This window comes from Pristiophorus japonicus, unplaced genomic scaffold (assembly GCF_044704955.1).
Source record: "Pristiophorus japonicus isolate sPriJap1 unplaced genomic scaffold, sPriJap1.hap1 HAP1_SCAFFOLD_704, whole genome shotgun sequence".
NCBI lineage: Eukaryota > Metazoa > Chordata > Chondrichthyes > Pristiophoridae > Pristiophorus > Pristiophorus japonicus.
The window spans coordinates 217,953-236,433 of NW_027254618.1; the positions used below are offsets into that span (position 1 = coordinate 217,953).

At 47.4% G+C, this 18,481-nt stretch overlaps 4 protein-coding genes and 3 pseudogenes across 4 annotated transcripts; 2 read left to right on the forward strand and 5 right to left on the reverse strand.

Moving 5' to 3' along the window:
* Positions 1-356: 356 nt before the first annotated feature.
* On the forward strand, positions 357-1,055 carry LOC139256298 (histone H1-like). Its single transcript, XM_070874177.1, has one exon. It carries the CDS (start codon positions 357-359, stop codon positions 1,053-1,055), a length of 699 nt encoding a protein of 232 aa, XP_070730278.1.
* Positions 1,056-1,867: 812 nt separating this feature from the next.
* Positions 1,868-2,178, forward strand: LOC139256291 (histone H4-like; annotated as a pseudogene).
* A 3,837-nt stretch (positions 2,179-6,015) lies between these two features.
* Positions 6,016-6,432, reverse strand: LOC139256290 (histone H2B 1.2-like). Its single transcript, XM_070874174.1, has one exon. The coding sequence runs from the start codon at positions 6,430-6,432 to the stop codon at positions 6,055-6,057; it is 378 nt and encodes a 125-aa protein (XP_070730275.1). The 3' UTR covers positions 6,016-6,054.
* A 2,924-nt stretch (positions 6,433-9,356) lies between these two features.
* On the reverse strand, positions 9,357-10,656 carry LOC139256299 (histone H2B-like). Its single transcript, XM_070874178.1, has 2 exons — positions 10,633-10,656; positions 9,357-9,716 (listed from the first exon to the last, which is right to left on the reverse strand). The coding sequence occupies exons 1-2, from the start codon at positions 10,654-10,656 to the stop codon at positions 9,357-9,359; spliced, it is 384 nt and encodes a 127-aa protein (XP_070730279.1).
* Positions 9,834-10,034, reverse strand: LOC139256300 (U2 spliceosomal RNA; annotated as a pseudogene).
* LOC139256301 (U2 spliceosomal RNA) lies at positions 10,157-10,395 on the reverse strand (annotated as a pseudogene).
* Positions 10,657-12,767: 2,111 nt separating the features above from the next.
* Positions 12,768-13,079, reverse strand: LOC139256292 (histone H4 type VIII-like). The gene has a single exon (XM_070874175.1). It carries the CDS (start codon positions 13,077-13,079, stop codon positions 12,768-12,770), a length of 312 nt encoding a protein of 103 aa, XP_070730276.1.
* Positions 13,080-18,481: the final 5,402 nt, after the last annotated feature.

Consider the following 18,481-nt stretch of genomic DNA (forward strand, 5'->3'; position numbering starts at 1 on the left):
GATGTGATTTCAAATTTCAATCGAAAAACAGAGAAAATGTCCGCGATCGGGTGAGAGAGCGCGATCAGTGCAGCAATGCTGCCATTAATTCGGAGGAAGCTTTCTCGACAACAAACATCCCGGTCTTCGGGACAGAAAGAGGCCAGTCTGGGAATCTGGAGGGCCCGGGTTGAATTGGAATCGGACAGTTAATGAGGAGAGAGAAACACAGAGAGGCTGGAGGGGCGGGGAGCTGACAGCAGGATGTCTCGCCCCGTCCGCTCGCTGCCTTTAAGTTGCTCTGTGCCGCCGCCTCCCGTCGTTTCATTTCTGACCGAGCTCTGACTGTCAGAGAGATTTTCCACAGAGTCGCCGACATGACTGACACTTCAGCCGCCGAAACAGCTCCTTCTGCCGCCGCCGCTCAAGCCAAGGCCCCCCGCAAGAAGAAGAAGGCAGCTCCCCGCTCCAAGCCAGCCGGCCCCACGTTGGGCGAACAGATCCTCAAGGTTGTGACCGATGGCAGCGATCGCAAGGGGATGTCTCTGGCCGCGATAAAGAAGGCTCTGGCGGCCAAAGGCGTGGATGTGGAGAAGCGCGGGTCCCAGATCAGGTTCAGTATCAAGAGGAATGTGACAAATGGCTTCCTGCTGCAGACCAAGGGCACGGGCGCCTCGGGCTCCTTCAAAGTCGCTAAGAAGGAAAACCAGGGGAAAGTGGGAAGGAAGGTGAAGAAACCAGCAGCCAAGAACTCTCCAGCCAAGAAACCAGCAGCCAAGAAATCTCCAGCCAAGAAACCAGCAGCCAAGAAATCTCCGGCCAAGAAACCAGCAGCCAAGAAATCTCCGGCCAAGAAACCAGCAGCCAAGAAATCTCCGGCCAAGAAAACGAGCACCAAGAAGGCGCTAACAGTAAAAAAGTCAGCGAAAGCGGCGGCTGGGAAGAAGGCGGCAGCGGCGAAGCCCAAGAGCCCCAAGAAGGCCTCGGGCGCAAAGGTGAAGGCGGCCAAAAAGGTGGGAAAACCGAGGGCCAAGGCCAAATCAACAAAACCCAAGAAACCAGCGCTCAAAAAGTAAATAAAAAGTGCAACTTGTAAACATCTGAACCCAAAGGCTCTTCTCAGAGCCACCCACGCCTCTCAGAAAAGAGTTGATCCCCGAATCAAATGATCCCTGTCCCGGGGCCGGGCTCAGATTTCAGACAGAAATCATTGAACATGAAGCCAGGATCCCTGGTGACTCGCTGACATTGGCTGCACCCACCCCTCCCCCAGTGTCTGCAATAAAACACACAGAGAATGGGATGTCCGGCCCGGGCCTCACTGTAACTGGGGATGTGTTCAGCTCCAGTCTCAGTTCCTGGTCATTGTCATTTCACAGATTCAGGGGGAGAGTGTGTGAGACGGTGACACTGGCGGAGATACCCCGCCTCACAACTCAAACCCCAAACACCACATTCTCCAAATCAGCTGGAATAAGGTGTTTGAAAACTGCTGAACCCGTCTGTGAGAGGAAGTGTGGGGAGATGGAACAAGGTCTGAGATTGACAGGGAAGGGGCTGTATATAGGCGGGAATATTCGCGATTGTTAATTGTAGCGGGACTTTATTTAAAAGCTTCAGGTTCCTGGAAGCTTTGAATATAAATTCCGAGTCTGTTTCGGTTCTATTGTCGGAAAACGGTTTGAAATTAGCGGCTGCAGAAAGCTGGAGCGGAGCTGGAAGATCAGAGGCCGCTCTCTGCTCTGTCTGTCAATCTTGACTATGTCTCCTCCCCTTCCCGCCTCTCTCACTCTGCGCTTTCTCAGTCAGGTCGGCTCCGGCTCTATAAAAAGGAGCCGGCAGCAGTTCACTTCTCATTCAGCGGCAGTTTAAGTGAAGAGTCATTATCATGTCTGGTCGCGGGAAAGGAGGCAAAGGACTGGGTAAAGGCGGAGCCAAGCGGCACCGTAAAGTGCTCCGTGATAACATCCAGGGCATCACCAAACCAGCCATCCGCCGCCTGGCTCGCCGTGGCGGTGTCAAACGGATCTCGGGCCTGATCTACGAGGAGACCGCGGGGTGCTGAAGGTTTTTCTGGAGAATGTGATCAGGGATGCGGTCACCTACACTGAACACGCCAAACGCAAGACGGTCACTGCCATGGATGTGGTGTACGCTCTGAAACGGCAGGGCCGCACTCTCTATGGATTCGGCGGCTGAATAACTCGACCCTTTTCCCCCAAACACAACACAAAGGCTCTTCTAAGAGCCACCCACCGGCACACAGAGAGAGCAGCGACCTGGGGATCGGAGCGCGGACAGTTTGGTTGGGAAATGGTTTCGGCTGTTTAATTAATGGAAAGAAAGGTTTGGATTTATATTGCGCCTTTCACGACCACCGAACGTCTCAAGACACAGAAAAATAGAAAATAGGTGCAGGAGTAGGCCATTCGGCCCTTCGAGCCTGCACCGCCATTCAACAAGATCACAGCTGATCACCTCCACACTCCCCAACCCCCGCCCCCCCCTCAGCCGCAAGGACCACATCCAATGAACAAGACCAATGAAGTACTTTTGGAGTGTAGTCTCTAGGAATATGGGAATTATTAAATATTTTACAACTATTGTAAATATGAGAGATCAGAAACTCCGGCTGACAGTCACAATTACCGGGCAGGATACACAGTCCTCTTTACACATTACAGTCTCCCCTCACAGATAATTCCTGTCATGTGAGGTTTCTGTGAGAATCGGTTAAGTGGGACGGCACTTGCGGGATCGATGCGGGACTTTATGTTTACAGGAAGCAGTGACCGCGGATTTATTCCCGCCCGGTACAGACGGATCAGGGGAATGGAACATAATTCAAACCGGAATGTGACAGAATGGGATTGGTGACTTATAATGGGGCACAATCGCCGTTATAAAGAGCGGGATTCTTAAATTGCTGGCGGGAAATTAGATTTTATTTAATCTCTGTTGGTTGATATTCTGAAATTGGCGGGCTTTTTGAAATTGACCAAATGTCAGTTTCAGTTCAGCCAATTAGGGCCCAGTATTCCTCGCCCTTCATTTTCACTCGGTGCTTGGTTCAAACTTGATTGGCGGTCGGGTTGCAGCCAATCACAGCTCCATGCGGACCCTCACACACTTTAAATGGAAGCAAAGAGGAGTCCCTGCATTAACAATCCGTGTGTCCCAGATTGTGTTGAGATCCGTTCAGAAAATGGCCAGGACCAAGCAGACAGCGCGCAAATCCACCGGAGGGAAAGCTCCTCGCAAACAGCTGGCGACCAAAGCGGCCCGGAAGAGCGCTCCGGCCACGGGCGGAGTGAAGAAGCCTCATCGCTACCGACCCGGCACCGTGGCTTTGAGGGAGATCCGCCGCTACCAGAAATCCACCGAGCTGCTGATCCGCAAACTGCCCTTCCAGCGCCTGGTGCGGGAGATCGCTCAGGACTTCAAGACCGACCTGCGCTTCCAGAGCTCGGCCGTCATGGCCCTGCAGGAAGCCAGCGAGGCTTACCTGGTGGGGCTCTTTGAGGACACCAACCTGTGCGCCATCCACGCCAAGCGAGTCACCATCATGCCCAAAGACATCCAGCTGGCCCGCCGCATCCGCGGGGAGCGCGCCTAGACTCCCCCTGCCCCGGCTCCAAGCTTCAGCACCAAGTGCAACAACGGCTCTTTTCAGAGCCACCAAATCAGCAAAGGAAAGAGCTGCGATCTACTGTAACCAGAGCTTCGTGTTGTTCATTAACCCATTGTAGGGACGGGCAGAGGGTGTGAGACTGATTACTGATCGTGTCTTCATATACCAACTCGGTTCACATGGGAATTATTGACGATTAACTGGTGAGTCTTTTAATATTTTCAGAAACTGACATCGGCTTTGCGTCGCTCTGACCTCGAGTTCCCCGGGGCAGAGCACAGATTTCCCCATTCGGTGTTGCCGGAGAATGGGGGCAGGTAGATCTGGGAAGCACTGCAATGGACTCGGGTCCTGTATGTGTGCATCGCTCGCTGCTCCAGTGCGGTCTAAACTGACCGGCTTAGCAGAGAAATACAGAGCCCGGGAACGGCCAGAGCTCCCGAGAACAAAATCAGCATTCAAACTATCTCAAACCAGACCAGAATTAAACTAGGCCCTTTTATTACTACATTAATTCATCATTGCCGACTCTCTCGTTTTCAGACAGATTAAAGAATATTTAAAGAACCGGTGGCAGTATTTATACAATTGTTGAGTGACAACTGTAGTTCAATTATTCGCTGTTAACGGGAAGTGTATGTGTGAGCAGAGAACCGTAATGCAGAGACCGGGAACTGAAAACTCCCGCGTACGGATAAGGGGAAAGCCATTTAGGACTGAGATGAGGAGAAACGTATTCACTCAAGAGTTGTTAACCTGTGGAATTCCCTACCGCAGAGTTGTTGATGCCAGTTCGTTACATATATTCAAGAGGGAGTTAGATGTGGCCCTTATGGCTAAAGGGATATGGAGAGAAAGCAGGAAAGGGGTACTGAGGGAATAATCAGCCATGATCTTATTGAATGGTGGTGCAGGCTCGAAGGGCCGAATGGCCTACTCCTGCACCTATTTTCTATGTTTCCAGGTCTAAAACAGGCCCATCGATCGGTACATGAATTAAAGGGCTCTGACTCCATTAAGACAGTAAGCATCCCCTTCACAGATACTGTGGGTGGCTCTGAAAAGAGCCTTTGGGTTATTAGATTAAATCTTGTCCGCTTTACTTGGCCTTGGACGAAGTGGTGGTTTTCTTGGGCAGCAGCACAGCCTGGATATTCGGCAGCACCCCGCCCTGAGCTATGGTCACCTTTCCCAGCAGCTTGTTGAGCTCCTCGTCGTTGCGGATGGCCAGCTGCAGGTGTCTGGGGATGATGCGGGTCTTCTTGTTGTCGCGGGCCGCGTTGCCGGCCAGCTCCAAGATTTCAGCGGTCAGATACTCGAGCACAGCAGCCATGTAGACCGGGGCTCCGGCACCCACACGCTCAGCGTAGTTCCCCTTTCGCAGGAGTCTGTGAACACGGCCCACAGGGAACTGCAGTCCGGCTCGGGAGGAGCGAGACTTGGCCTTGGCCCGAGCTTTGCCGCCAGTTTTTCCTCTTCCAGACATTTCCACGATTCACAAGTTCAGACAAAGAATGAGAAACTCCTCCCACATCTGCCCTTCTTATACATTCTGGAGGGATGCAGGGAGCGAACTTGTGATTGGTCGCTCTGAAGTGGATTTCATTGGTCTTTTCCGCTGACCAATCACCGTCTGTTTAGCCCGCCAATGTAAACAGGGCGAAAATTACTGTTCGACTGCCAACGAATCTTCAATTTCAAAAACCCCGCCAATAATTTTTACAATGCGGATTATGTTAATAAATTCAACATTAGCCAAAGATTTCCAAACACTTTTTATTTCCTTTTGCCGTATTCTTTATTGCCTTCCAAATTCCAGGATGTTACAATCAGGATTAAATTCGGGTTCAGTTTCAAACGTTCTGTAACGGGACACATTCCAGCTCAATCTTTGTACAATTTGGGAATCACAGATCATGGATCGATCATCCGCACAGGCGGCAGTGAGACCAGAACTGGGAGTTCTTCTGTGAAAAGAGGGACAGAGGGTTCAAACTCCCTGTTCTGGTCTCTGTAAGAACTCCCAGTCTGGGCTGTTGCACTCGGAATCTCGGATTAATAAGCGGGTTGACCCGAACTAGAATTTTTTTTATATTGTAAAGGGTTTGAGAGAGAATGAGGTGACTAAAGTCTGAGTTTCACCTCCTAAAACAAGATCATAATTCATTGGCAGGCGACCAGGGACAGTGTGTGCAGTTTACTGGGAGGAAAATTCATCAGAGAAGCTAAGGTTGAACCGGACAGTAAAACCGCTTATCTGATAATTCAAATCTAAATCTACAGCTGGAATTTTAAATGCTGTCAAACACACTTGCTCAGGAAATAAATACAGTAAATTGAGTTTAAAGGGTGATGTGTTTGTGCAGCTCTTTCAGAGACGTTGTGGGTGGCTCTTAAAAGAGCCGTTGTGTTTAGGGATTGTTGTGTCAGGACAACGTGGAGTTTTACTTGGAGCTGGTGTACTTGGTCACCGCCTTTGTCCCTTCCGATACGGCGTGCTTGGCCAGCTCCCCGGGTAGCAGCAGACGCACGGCGGTCTGGATCTCCCGGGAGCTGATGGTGCGGCGCTTGTTGTAATGGGCCAGGCGGGAAGCCTCACCTGCGATGCGCTCGAAAATATCGTTCACAAAAGAGTTCATGATGCCCATGGCCTTGGAGGAGATGCCGGTGTCGGGGTGAACCTGCTTCATCACTTTGTAGATGTAGATGGAGTAACTCTCCTTCCTCGACTTCCTGCGCTTCTTACCGCCCTTTGGTGGTGTTTTCTTGATCACTTTCTTGGCGCCTTTCTTGGCAGTAACTGATTTCTTCTCTTCAGGCATCGTCTTGTTCAATCCAACCCAGACATGACGTAAACTTAGCTCGGAGCTCGCATTATATAGGCAGCCCCACACTCCGCCCACAGCTCTATGCTAATGAGGGATGGGTGAAGGCAACAATTGTGATTGGTTCACTCACTGCGTTGTCAATTTCTATTGTTCTGTAATTCTCTGATTGGATGTTTAAAGAGACCAATCAGATTTACTGCTCGCCACAATCTCAAATTCTTCAATTAGGTCATCAGTTACATCCCCTCCCGACTTATACTCTGTTCTTTATCGATCTAGATTTCTACATGTTTGACAGACATTGACCGGTTTGTAACCGAGATTGCCTGAGGGCCACTTCTGGTCAGGACTTGGAAGTCTATGAGGTCAAAAGACCCTCAATGTCCTTCCTCCCTAATGCTGCCTTCCTCCCACCGTTTAATTCAACACCTTTCTTATCTTTCACTGCTGTAACTACATTAGTTGTTTCAGTGTTACCTTCACCTGGAATATGCCGTACCTTCTGTGCCGTAAAGGGCCTATTTCCCTTAGCACAGGAGGCATAAATTTAAAGTAATTGGTAGAAGATTTAGAGGGGAAATATCTTCACGCAGAGGGTGGCTGCGCTCTGGAACTCACTGCCTGAAAGGGTGGTAGAGGCAGAAACCCTCACCACATTTAAAACTACTTGGATGTGCACTTGAAGTGCCGTAACCTGCAGGGTTACGGACCTAGAGCTGGAAAGTGGGATTCGGCTGGATAGCCTTTTGTTGGCCAGCACGGACACGATGGGCCGAAGTGGCCTCATTCCGTGTTGTAAGCTTCGATGATAAATATCTATAATTCTGAAACTAAAAGGATATTCCGTCCATCGTGCATATGCTGATTTAAAATATCTATCGATACCGAACAAAATGTAAATGAACTATATCTCCCTCCCTCCCCCCGTGAGGCGGTGGGTGGGACTTAGAAGAGCCTTTGCTTTGTGCTTGGGGGAAAGAGAGTCCCGTTGAATCCATAGAAAGTGCGGCCCTGCCGTTTCAGAGTGCACACCACATCCATGGCAGTGACCGTCTTGCGCTTGGCTGCTCAGTGTAGGCCTAAACTGACCGGCTTAGGAGAAAAATACACAGCCCGGAACGACTGGATCCCCGGGAACAGAACCAGCATTCAAACTCTCAAACCAGACCAGAATTAAACTAGGCCCTTTTAATAACCGCCGACTTTCTTCATACAGCTTTCATTGATAAGATTAAATATTTAGGGAACCGGTTGCGGTATTTATACAAGTTTTGAGTCTCTGACAACTGTAGTTTAATTATTAGCTGCTAACTAGAACAGTTTGCGTGAGCAGAAAACCATAATGGAAATACCAGGAACTGAAAACTCCCGCATACAGGTCTGAAATAGACCAATTTATCGGTACCTGAACTCAAGGTCTCCATTAATACAGTAAGCAGCCCTTTCACAGATACTGTGAGTGGCTCTGAAAAGAGCCTTTGGGTTATTAGTTTAAATCTTGTCCGCTTTACTTGGCCTTGGACGAAGTGGTGGTTTTCTTGGGCAGCAGCACAGCCTGGATATTAGGCAGCACCCCACCCTGAGCGATGGTCACCTTTCCCAGCAGCTTGTTGAGCTCCTCGTCGTTGCGGATGGCCAGCTGCAGGTGTCTGGGGATGATACGGGTTTTCTTGTTGTCGCGGGCCGCGTTGCCGGCCAGCTCCAGGATTTCAGCGGTCAGATACTCGAGCACAGCAGCCATGTAGACCGGGGCTCCGGCACCCACACGCTCAGCGTAGATCCCCTTTCGCAGGAGTCTGTGAACACGGCCCACGGGGAATTGCAATCCAGCCCGGGAGGAGCGAGACTTGGCCTTGGCCCGAGCTTTACCGCTGGTTTTTCCTCTTCCAGACATTTCCACAATCCACAGGCTCAGAGAAAGAATGATAAACTCCTCCCATATTTGCCCTTCTTATCCCTTCTGGAGGGATGCAGGGAGCGAACTTGTGATTGGTCACTCTGTCGTGGATTTCATTGGCCGTTTCCGATGACCAATCACAGCCTGTCTAGTCCACCAATGAAAGGAGGGCGGAAATTACTGGTTTCCCAACAGCCAGAACCTAACGATTTTTTAAATTCAAAAATCCCGCCAATAATTGTGAAAATTGCGGATTGAGTTAGTAACTTCACCATTAGCCAAATACTTCAAAACACTTTTTGTTTCCTTTTGTCTTATTCCATATTTCCCTTGCAAATTCCAGCCTGTAACAATTAGGATTAAATTCGGCTTCAGCTTCAAACTGTCTGTAACGGGCGGGACTCAGTCCCCACTGATTCTGTAACAGGACACATTCCAGCTCCATCTTCGTAAAAGTGAACTTGTTTTCACAGGAGCTGCTGTGGGAGTGAGACCAGAACTGAGAGTCCTTCTGTAAAAAGAGAAGAGGGACAGGGTGTTCAAACTGCCCCTGTTCCAATCTCTAAGAACTCCCATTCTGGGTTGTTACACTGCGGGGAGTCTCGAGTTAATAAACGGACTGAGCGCAACGGAATAAAAAAAACTCGTGAAAAGGACTTGATTGAGAACGTGACTGAAATCGGAGTTTCCCCGCCCCCCAAAATAAATTCGTCGGCATGCGCTGTGAATGAACGGGTCTGAGAACAAAGGGAAAGCGACCAGGGACCGTGTTTGTAGTTTACTCACTGCAGGAAATTCCAGCGACGCCAAGGTCAAGCCGGTCAGTGAAGCTACTTATGAGAATTCAAAACTAAATCTACAGCTGGAACTACAAAGGTTCTCACACACACTTGTTCAGGAAATAATTACAGTAAATTCAGTCTAAAGGGTGATGTTTGTGCAGCTCTTTCAATGATGTTGTGGGTGGCTCTTAAAAGAGCCGTTGTGTTTGGGGTTTGTTCTGTCAGGACAGCGTGGAGTTTTACTTGGAGCTGGTGTATTTGGTCACCGCCTTTGACCCTTCCGACACGGCGTGCTTGGTCAGCTCCCCGGGCAGCAGCAGGCGCACGGCGGTCTGGATCTCCCGGGAACTGATGGTGCGGCGTTTGTTGTAATGGGCCAGGCGGGAAGCCTCACCCGCAATGCGCTCGAAAATATTATTCACAAACGAGTTCATGATGCCCATGGCCTTGGAGGAGATGCCGGTGTCGGGGTGAACCTGCTTCATCACTTTGTAGATGTAGATAGCATAACTCTCCTTCCTCGAATTTCGGCGCTTCTTGCCGCCCTTTGGTGATGTTTTTTTGATGACTTTTTTGGCACCCTTTTTCGAAGCTGGTTTCTTTTTTTATTATTCGTTGCCAATCTTTCCAATTCTTTGTGAGATCATAAACGCCAGAGGTCACCTTGCACCCATCAAGGATCACTCTGCGCCAATGCTCTTAGCCAAAAGGCCTCGAGCCCAAGCACCGTTCCTGGAAGTACTGCAATATCAGGTTCGTGCCATGGAGGTGGATGGGTCAAGCCCCACACCCACCTCCTATTTCCAAAAAGCATAGGAGAACCACCTTCCTGATCCAGGGAGAACCACTTTCTGGTCATGGTTATTCCCCTGTCAGGTCAGTTACGCATGATCTTGGCCAAAAAACCGAGAAGCTGGTTTCTTTTTTTTTAAATTCGTAGCCAATCGTTCCAATTCTTTGTCAAATCACAAACGCCAGAGGTCACCTTGGGCCCATTCAAGGATCACTCTGCGCCAATGCTCTTAGCCAAAAGGCCTAGAGCCACTGCACCGTTCCTGGAAGTACTGCAATACCAGGTTCGTGCCATGGAGGTGGATAGGTCAGGTCCCCCACACACCTCCGTGGAGGTGGATGGGTCAAACCACCCCACCCACCTCCTATTTCCAAAAAAGCAAGCATATACCTTCCTGATCCAGGGAGAACCACCTTGGGGTTATGGTGGTTACTCCCCTGTCAGGTCAGTTACGCATGATCTTAGCCAAAAGGCCGAGAAGCGGGTTTCTTTTTTTTTAAAATTCGTAGCCAATCGTTCCAACTCTCCGTCAAATCACAAACGCCAGAGGCCACCCTGCACCTGCCAAGGACCACTCTGCGCCAATGCTCCTAGCCAAAAGGCCCAGAGCCACCGCACCGCCCCTGGAAGCACCGCAACACCAGGCTCGTGCCATGGAGGTGGACGGGCCAGGTCCCCCACACACCCCCGTGGAGGCGGATGGGCCAACCCTCCCCACCCACCTCGGGTTTCTTTTCCTCAGGCATCGTCTTGTTCAGTCGGGTAGATATGAAGGAAATTTTGCTCCGGGCTCGCATTATGTAGGTAGCCCCACACTCCGCCCACAACCTTATGCTAATGAGGGATGGGTGAAGGCAATGACTGTGATTGGTTCATTGGCTGCGTTGTCAATTTCCATTGTTCTGTATCTCTCTGATTGGTATCTTTAAACATCCAATCAGATTTATTGTTTGCCACAATCTCAAATTCTTAAATTAGGTCATCAATGACATCCCCTCCCGATTTATATTCCGTTTTTGTTTCTATTCTGCTCTCAGGCAAAAATGGTTAATGACGGCCGGACTTATGAGGAAGGTTCATTCACGTTTTTTTCTATATATACATTCAATAATCTGAACAGCTGTGTTTGTCGATCTACATTTCTACATGTTCGAGACATTGACCGGTTTGTAACCGAGATTTCCTGAGGGTCACTTCTGATCAGGACTTGGGAGTCCTTCTATGAGGGCAAGGGACCCTCACTGTCCTTCTGCCCTGATGCTGCCTTCCTCCCATCGTTTAATTCAACATCTTTCTTATCTGTCACTGCTGTAACATGGATGTAACAGTATGGATTTATGAAGGGGAAGTCATGTTTGACAAATTTGCTGGAATTCTTTGAGGATGTCACGCACAGGGTGGATAATGGGGAAGTAGTGGATGTGGTGTATTTGGACTTCCAGAACGCATTTGACAAGGTGCCACATAAAAGGTTACTGACTGCACAAGATAAAAGTTCACGGGGTTGGGGGTAATATATTAGCATGGATAGAGGATTGGCTAACAAACAGAAACCAGAGAGTGGGGATAAATGGTTCATTCCCGGGTTGGCAATCAGTAACCAAGGGGATGCCACAGGAATCAGTGCTAGGACCCCAACTATTTATGATCTATATTAATGACTTGGAAGAAGGGACCGAGAGTAACGCAGCCAAGTTTGCTGACGATACAAAGATAGGAGGAAAAGCAATGGGTGAGGAGGACACAAATTCTGCAAAAGGACATACAGGCTAAGTGAGTGAGCAAGGATTTGGCAGATGGAGTATAATATTGGAAAGTGTGAGGTCATGCTCTTTGATTTGTGCAAGTGCAAGTTATTATTTCAATGGTGAAAGATTGCAAAGTGCTGCAGTTCAGCGGGACCTGGGGGTACTTGTGCATGAAACACAAAAGGTTAGTATGCAGGTACAGCAAGTGATCAGGAAGGCCAATGGAATCTGGCTTTTATTGCAAAGGGGATGGAGTATAAAAGCAGGGAAGTCTTGCTACAGTTGTACAGGGTATTGGTGAGGCCACACCTGGAATACTTCATGCAGTTTTGGTTTCTATATTTACAAAAAGGATATACTTGCTTTGGAGGCAGTTCAGAGAAGTTTCACAAGGTTGATTCCAGAATGAGGGGGTTGACTTGAGGAAAGGTAGAGTAGGTTGGGCTTCTACTCATTGGAATTCAGAAGAATGAGAGGTGATCTTATCGAAACATATAAGATTATGAGGGGGCTTAACAAGGTGGATGCAGAGAGGATGTTTCCACTGCTAGGGGAAACTAGAACTAGAGGGCTTAATCTTAGAATAAGAGGTCGCCCATTTAAAACTGAGATGAGGAGAAATTTCTTCTCTGAGGATTGTGAATCTGTGGAATTCGCTGCCTCAGAGCTGGGACATTGAATAAAATTAAGACAGAAACAGACAGTTTCTTAATAAGGGAATATGGGGCAGGGAAGTAGACCAGAGTCCATGATCGTATTAAATGGCGGAGCAGGCTCGAGGGGCCGTATGGCCTACATTTGCTCCTATTTCTTATGTTTTTATGTTCTTATGTTCTAACTACATTAGTTTTTTCAGTATTACCTTCATCTGGAATGTCCCGTAAATGTCTATGATTTGAAGACTAAAAGGACATTCTGTCCATCGTTTATATGCTGATTTAAAACACCTAACACCACAATACAGATCTTGGCAAAAAACATATCTATACAGAACAAAATGTAAATCAACGATCTCGCCCCCGTTCCCCAGGTCACTGCTCTCTCTGTGAAGAGGTGGGTGGCTCTGAGAAGAGCCTTTGTGTTGTGTTTGGGAGAAAGGGTCACGTTATTCAGCCGCCGAATCCATAGAGAGTGCGGCTCTGCTGTTTCAGAGCGTACACCACATCCATGGCAGTGACAGTCTTGCGCTTGGCGTACTCAGTGTCGGTGACCGCATCCCTGATCACATTCTCCAGAAAAACCCTCAGCACCCCGCGGGTTTCCTCGTAGATCAGGCCCGAGATCCGCTTGACACGGCCACGGCGAGCCAGGCGGCGGATGGCTGGTTTGGTGATGCCCTGGATGTTATTACGGAGCACTTTATGGTGCCGTTTGGCTCTGCCTTTACCCAGTCCTTTGCCTCCTTTACCTCCTCCAGCCATGATGATTCTTTACTGAAATTGCCGCTGAATGTTAATCTCTCGCCTTACCCATTGTCTGCTGAGACCACCAATGAAACGACGGCGGAAATTCCTGTCCTCAACAGTCACACCTCGAACGATTTTTAATTTCAAAAACACCGCCAATAATTTTTTAAAGTGCGGATTATGTTAATAAATGCACCATTAGCCAAAGGTTTACAAACAGGTTTTACTTCCTTTTATTTTATTCCATATTTCCCTTACTAATTCCAGGCTGTTACAATCAAAATTAAATTCGCGTTCACTGTCAATCTGTCTGTAACGGACGGCAATCAATCCCCACTGATTCTGTAACAGGACACATTCCAGCTCAAACTGTGTAAAAGTTGGGAATCACAAATCATGGATTGATCTTCCGCACAGGCGGGAGTGAGACCAGAACTGGGAGCCCTTATGTGAAAAGGGAAGAGGGATAGAGTGTTCACACTGCTCCCGTTCTGGTCTCTGTACGAACTCCCATTCTGGGTTTTTACATTGCAGGGAGTCCCGAGTTAATAAACAGATTGACCGTAACAGGAATTGAAAAATAAATTTGTAAAGGGCTTGCGAGAGAATGAGGTGACTGAAATCTGAGCCTCATTTCCTAAACAAGCTCTTAATTCCTCGGCAGGCGCTGTAAATGGGAACGAGCGACAAGGAATCGTGTTTGTAGCTTGAATGGCGGGAAATTCAACAGCAGTCCTAACGTCGAACCAGACAGTGAAGCTGCTTATGAGAATTCAAAACTAACTCCACAGCTGGAACTGCAAAGGTTCCCAAACACACTTGTTCAGGAAATAATTACAGTAAATTGAGTCTAAAGGGTGATGCGCTTTAGGTCTTTCAGAGAGGTTGTGGGTGGTTCTTAAAAGAGCCGTTGTGTTTTTGGTTTGTTCTCTCAGGACAGCATGGAGTTTTACTTGGAGCTGGTGTACTTGGTCACCGCCTTTGTCCCTTCCGACACGGCGTGCTTGGCCAGCTCCCCGGGCAGCAGCAGGCGCACGGCGGTCTGGATCTCCCGGGAACTGATGGTGTCAGATTATGGTATGAGAGTGTGTATTTTATTCTGTACCTGTCTATCTCTGGTATATGAATGTGGCATTTAATCTGTACCTGTCAGTTACTGGTATATGATTGTTGGGGTTACTCTCTACCTCTCAGTTTCGGTTATGTGATTGTGGGTTTTAATCTGTACCTGTCACTCCCTAGTATTTGAGTGTGGTGTTTATTCTGTATCCATTTGTCTCTGGTATGTTAGTGTGGGTTAATCTGCACCTGTCAGCTTGCTATGTGAGTGTGGGTTTATTCTGTACCTCTCGGTTCTGGTATATGTCTGTGGGGTTAATCTGTACCTGTCAATTTCTGGTTTGTGAGTGTGGTCTTTAATCTGTACCTGTCAGTCTCTGGTATGTGACTGTGTATTTTTTCTGTAACTGTCAGTTTATATGTGAGTGTGTATTTTATTCTATACATTTCAATCTCTGGTATGCGAATGTGGGGTTTAACCTGTACCTGTCAGTTTCTGGTAGATGAGTGTGGGGTTAATCTGTACCTATCAATTTCTGGTCTATTATTGTGGGCTTTAATCTGTACCTATTAGTTTCTGGTATGTGAGTGTGGATGATATTCTGTACCTGTCTGTTTCTGGTATGAGAGAGTGGTTTTAAGATGTACCTTTCAGTCTTTGATATGTGAAAGTGGGGATTAATCTGTACCTGTCAGTTCCTGGTATTTGAGTGTTGGTTTTATCCCATAGCTGTCAGTTTCTGGTCTATGTGTGGGGTTTAATCTATACCCATCAGTTTCTGGTGTGCAAGTGTGGGTTTTATTCTGTATATTTCAGTATCTGGTATATGAATGTGATATGTTTCAATAGTGAAACAGCATTTGATCCTACCGCTCTGTGTGGCTGTAAGATTCACAATGTAACTCAGCCACTTCGGATCACTGTTGGACTGACAGCTTCTGCTGCCTGCGATAACAGGATTGAGGTCAGTTCTGTGTCTCTGCGCTCTGAGTGATAATGTACTTACTGTATGCGAGAAGGAGCTGCCTGCACTTTGTCTTGTGTTCTGGATGGAAGAAATATCATTTTATACTGGCTCAATGAAGTATTTTGCTTTGAGAATAATAATACCAGAAAAATATTAGTTATGATATGGACAACTGATGGGGAAAATATAAAATAAAGTTGCAATGAATGTATATGTTTATAATAAAGTAAAATATCTGGAGAGAGGAAACCGTGATACAAACAGTGTCCTTGTCTGACCTCACTGCAGTACAGCGGCACTCAGATTTTCCACACCAGGTGTGTAGGACGGTTCTATAGAAAGTTATCAGCAACCAGACACAACCCAAACCCAGCACTGGTCCATGAATGGGATCACCCGATTAATACAATCAAGGTTTATATCCTCCACTCCCATAGGACTACCTGTAAAATTCTGAATCGCTTTCTGGATTATAACCACAGGTACATGGGCTGTACAACAATTGTTCTCAGTCTATTGGAACCGAGTTAAGTGCCTGTGCAGTCAACAGAATGTCACAGAGCCCGGATCATGATGTATCGGAGGGAGCAACAATGTATCTCTCGATCACCTTCAACACGGTTCTGGAGAACTCAACGCACCAAAACAAAATGACCAAATTTGAAATGTCTACTTTCTGTCCTGGTGCCTGCAATAGATACACTTTGTGACACTCCTCACATCCTCACTGTCAGGCTGTGTTTCCACTGTTCAATGTCCAAGAAGGGCAGACACGGTGAGATTGGGACTGAATCAGGAACATTCACTACTGGTTTGGTGACAGAAACCAGCAATGATTTGAAAGAGTGTGGTGATTAACTTTCTCTGTTACCTTACACTGTACACACACAGCCCGGGATATCTCCGCTCCCTTCCCCCACTCACTCCACGTTCCCGAACTACTTTCTGCTCCATTCTGCCTCTTACAAACAGCCCCCGATTCCCTGACACAAAGCCCATTTGCGGACACAGTCCCAACGCGATGAGCTGCTGTAAGGTGGCTGCTGTTTGCTCCCTTACACTGGCCCGGGATATCTCCGCTCCCTGATGTGTTCAATGATTATCAGCCCAGCACAGAGGAAATGGCAGCCACAGGCAGAGTTGGGGGAGGGGAGGTCGCATAGGCCCTTCCCGTCGGTTTAAACACTGGGCGGGGAGACGAGTGGCCGGGGGCGGGGGGGCAGCAGGCAAGTATTTCAATGCTCGAGTGTGAAGTTTGGAGGTGGATCTGGAAGCTCAGAGGCCGCTGTCTCTGTTCAATCTGTCACCCTGTATTGTTCAGACTATGGGATGTGAGTCTGTGTTTTACATTGTATAGTTCAGACTATGGGATGTGAGTGTGTGTTTTACACTGTATAGTTCAGACTATGGGATGTGAGTGTGTGTTTCACACTGTATTGTTCAGACTATGGGATGAGAGTGTGTGTTTTACACTGTATAGTTCAGACTATGGGATGTGAGTGTGTGTTTTACACTGTATATTTCAGACTATGGGATGTGAGTGTGTGTTTCACACTGTATTGTTCAGACTATGGGATGTGAGTGTGGGTTTTACACTGTATTGATCAGACTATGGGATGTGAGTGTGTTGTTAAATTTTATATGAATGGAAAAGCCGAATGTTTAAAAGAAGAGAGACTAGTAAATGTAGTTATTCAGGGGGATTTGAGTATCATTGTACACGAATCACATAGTTAACTTGCAGCTACTGCAAGCAATTAGGAAGGTAAAGGATATGTTGGCCTTTATTACAAGGGGTTTGGAGTATAAGAGTAAAGAAGTGTGGCTGCAATTATGTCGGGCTTTGGTGAGACCACACCTGGATTACTGGGCACAGTTTTGGTCTCAGTGCCTAAGGAAGGATATTAGAGGGGGTGCAACATTGAATCCTGGGATAGAGAGATTGAGTGAAATGCACCTATACACTCTGGAGTTTAGAAGAATGAGAGCTGAGCTCATTGAAACCTAAAAAAAAAATCTTAGAAGGCTTGACAGGGTAGGTGCTGTGAGGATGTTTCCCTTTGCTGGATAGTCTCGATCTAGGGGGTCATAGAAACATAGAAAATAGGTGCAGGAGTAGGCCATTCGGCCCTTCTAGCCTGCACCGCCATTCAATGAGTTCATGGCTGAACATGCAACTTCAGTACCCCATTCCTGCTTTCTCACCATACCCCTTGATCCCCCTAGTAATAAGGACTTCATCTAACTCGTTTTTGAATATATTTAGTGAATTAGCCTCAACAACTTTCTGTGGTAGAGAATTCCACAGGTTCACCACTCTCTGGGTGAAGAAGTTCCTCCTCATCTCGGTCCTAAATGGCTTACCCCTTATCCTTAGACTGTGTCATAGTCTCAGGATAAGGGATCAGGCACTTAGGACTGAGATGAGGAGAAATATATTCACTCAGAGGGATGTGAATCCTTGGAATTCTATACACATAGGTCTGAGACACTCATTGAGTATATTCAAGACAGAGAACAAAGGGAATCAAGGGAAATGGGTATCAGGCAGGAGTTCAGGGTGAAGTTCAGCCATGAATGTAATGAATTGCGGAGCAGGCTCGAGCGGCCTTACTGCCTGCTATTTCTTATTTTCTTATAGCTGTCAGTATCTGGTATGTGAGTGTTGTTCTTTCTTCAGTTTTTGGTGGGCAAAAGTGGGTTTTATTATACACCATGTCAGCTTCTGGAATATGACTGCGAGTTCCACTCTGTTTTTGCCTGTCTCCAGGATGCGAGTGTGGATTTTCCTATGTACCTGTCGGTCTCTGGTATGTCAATGCAGGTATTACCCTGCACCTGTCAGTTTCTCGTATGTGATTGGGGATTTATTCTGTACTTGTCATTTTCTGAATTTGTAACATGGGTTTTCCTCTGTACCTGCCAGTTTCTGGGATGTGAGTGTTAATTCTTTCTGATTCTGTCTGTTTCCGGTATAGGAATGTAGGTAAAACTCTGTAGTTCTCAGTCTCTGGGATGTGAGTGTGCGTTTTACTCTATCAGTCAGTCTTCGGTATGTGAGTGTGGGTTTTATTCTATAGCTGTCCTTCTCTGCTGTGCGAGTGTGATTTTACACTTTATCATTCAGACTCTGGTATGTGAGTGGGGTTTTATTCTGTACCTGTCATTTTCTGATATGTTAACGTGGGCTTTAATCAGAACCTGCCAGTTTCTGATATGCGAGTGTGGATTTTAGCCTGTATCTGTCAGTTTATGATATGTGAGAGTGGGTATCTCTCATTGTCTTTTATGTAAGTGTAAGTTTTACTCTGTATTGCTTAGTCTTGGATATGGGAGTACAGAATTTGCTCTATGGTTGTCTGTCTGTGTGATGCAAGTGTAGATTTTACT

What these genes read in the sequence shown, in the direction of transcription:
- LOC139256298 (XM_070874177.1), top strand. Translation starts at nt 357, where the DNA reads ATGACTGACACTTCAGCCGCCGAAACAGCTCCTTCTGCCGCCGCCGCT.
- LOC139256290 (XM_070874174.1), bottom strand. Translation starts at nt 6,432, where the DNA reads ATGCCTGAAGAGAAGAAATCAGTTACTGCCAAGAAAGGCGCCAAGAAA.
- LOC139256299 (XM_070874178.1), bottom strand. Translation starts at nt 10,656, where the DNA reads ATGCCTGAGGAAAAGAAACCCGAG. An exon ending in CTGAGGAAAAGAAACCCGAG is followed by an intron (nt 9,717 to 10,632) that starts GTGGGTGGGGAG and finishes TAATAAAAAAAG; the next exon opens with AAACCAGCTTCGAAAAAGGG.
- LOC139256292 (XM_070874175.1), bottom strand. Translation starts at nt 13,079, where the DNA reads ATGGCTGGAGGAGGTAAAGGAGGCAAAGGACTGGGTAAAGGCAGAGCC.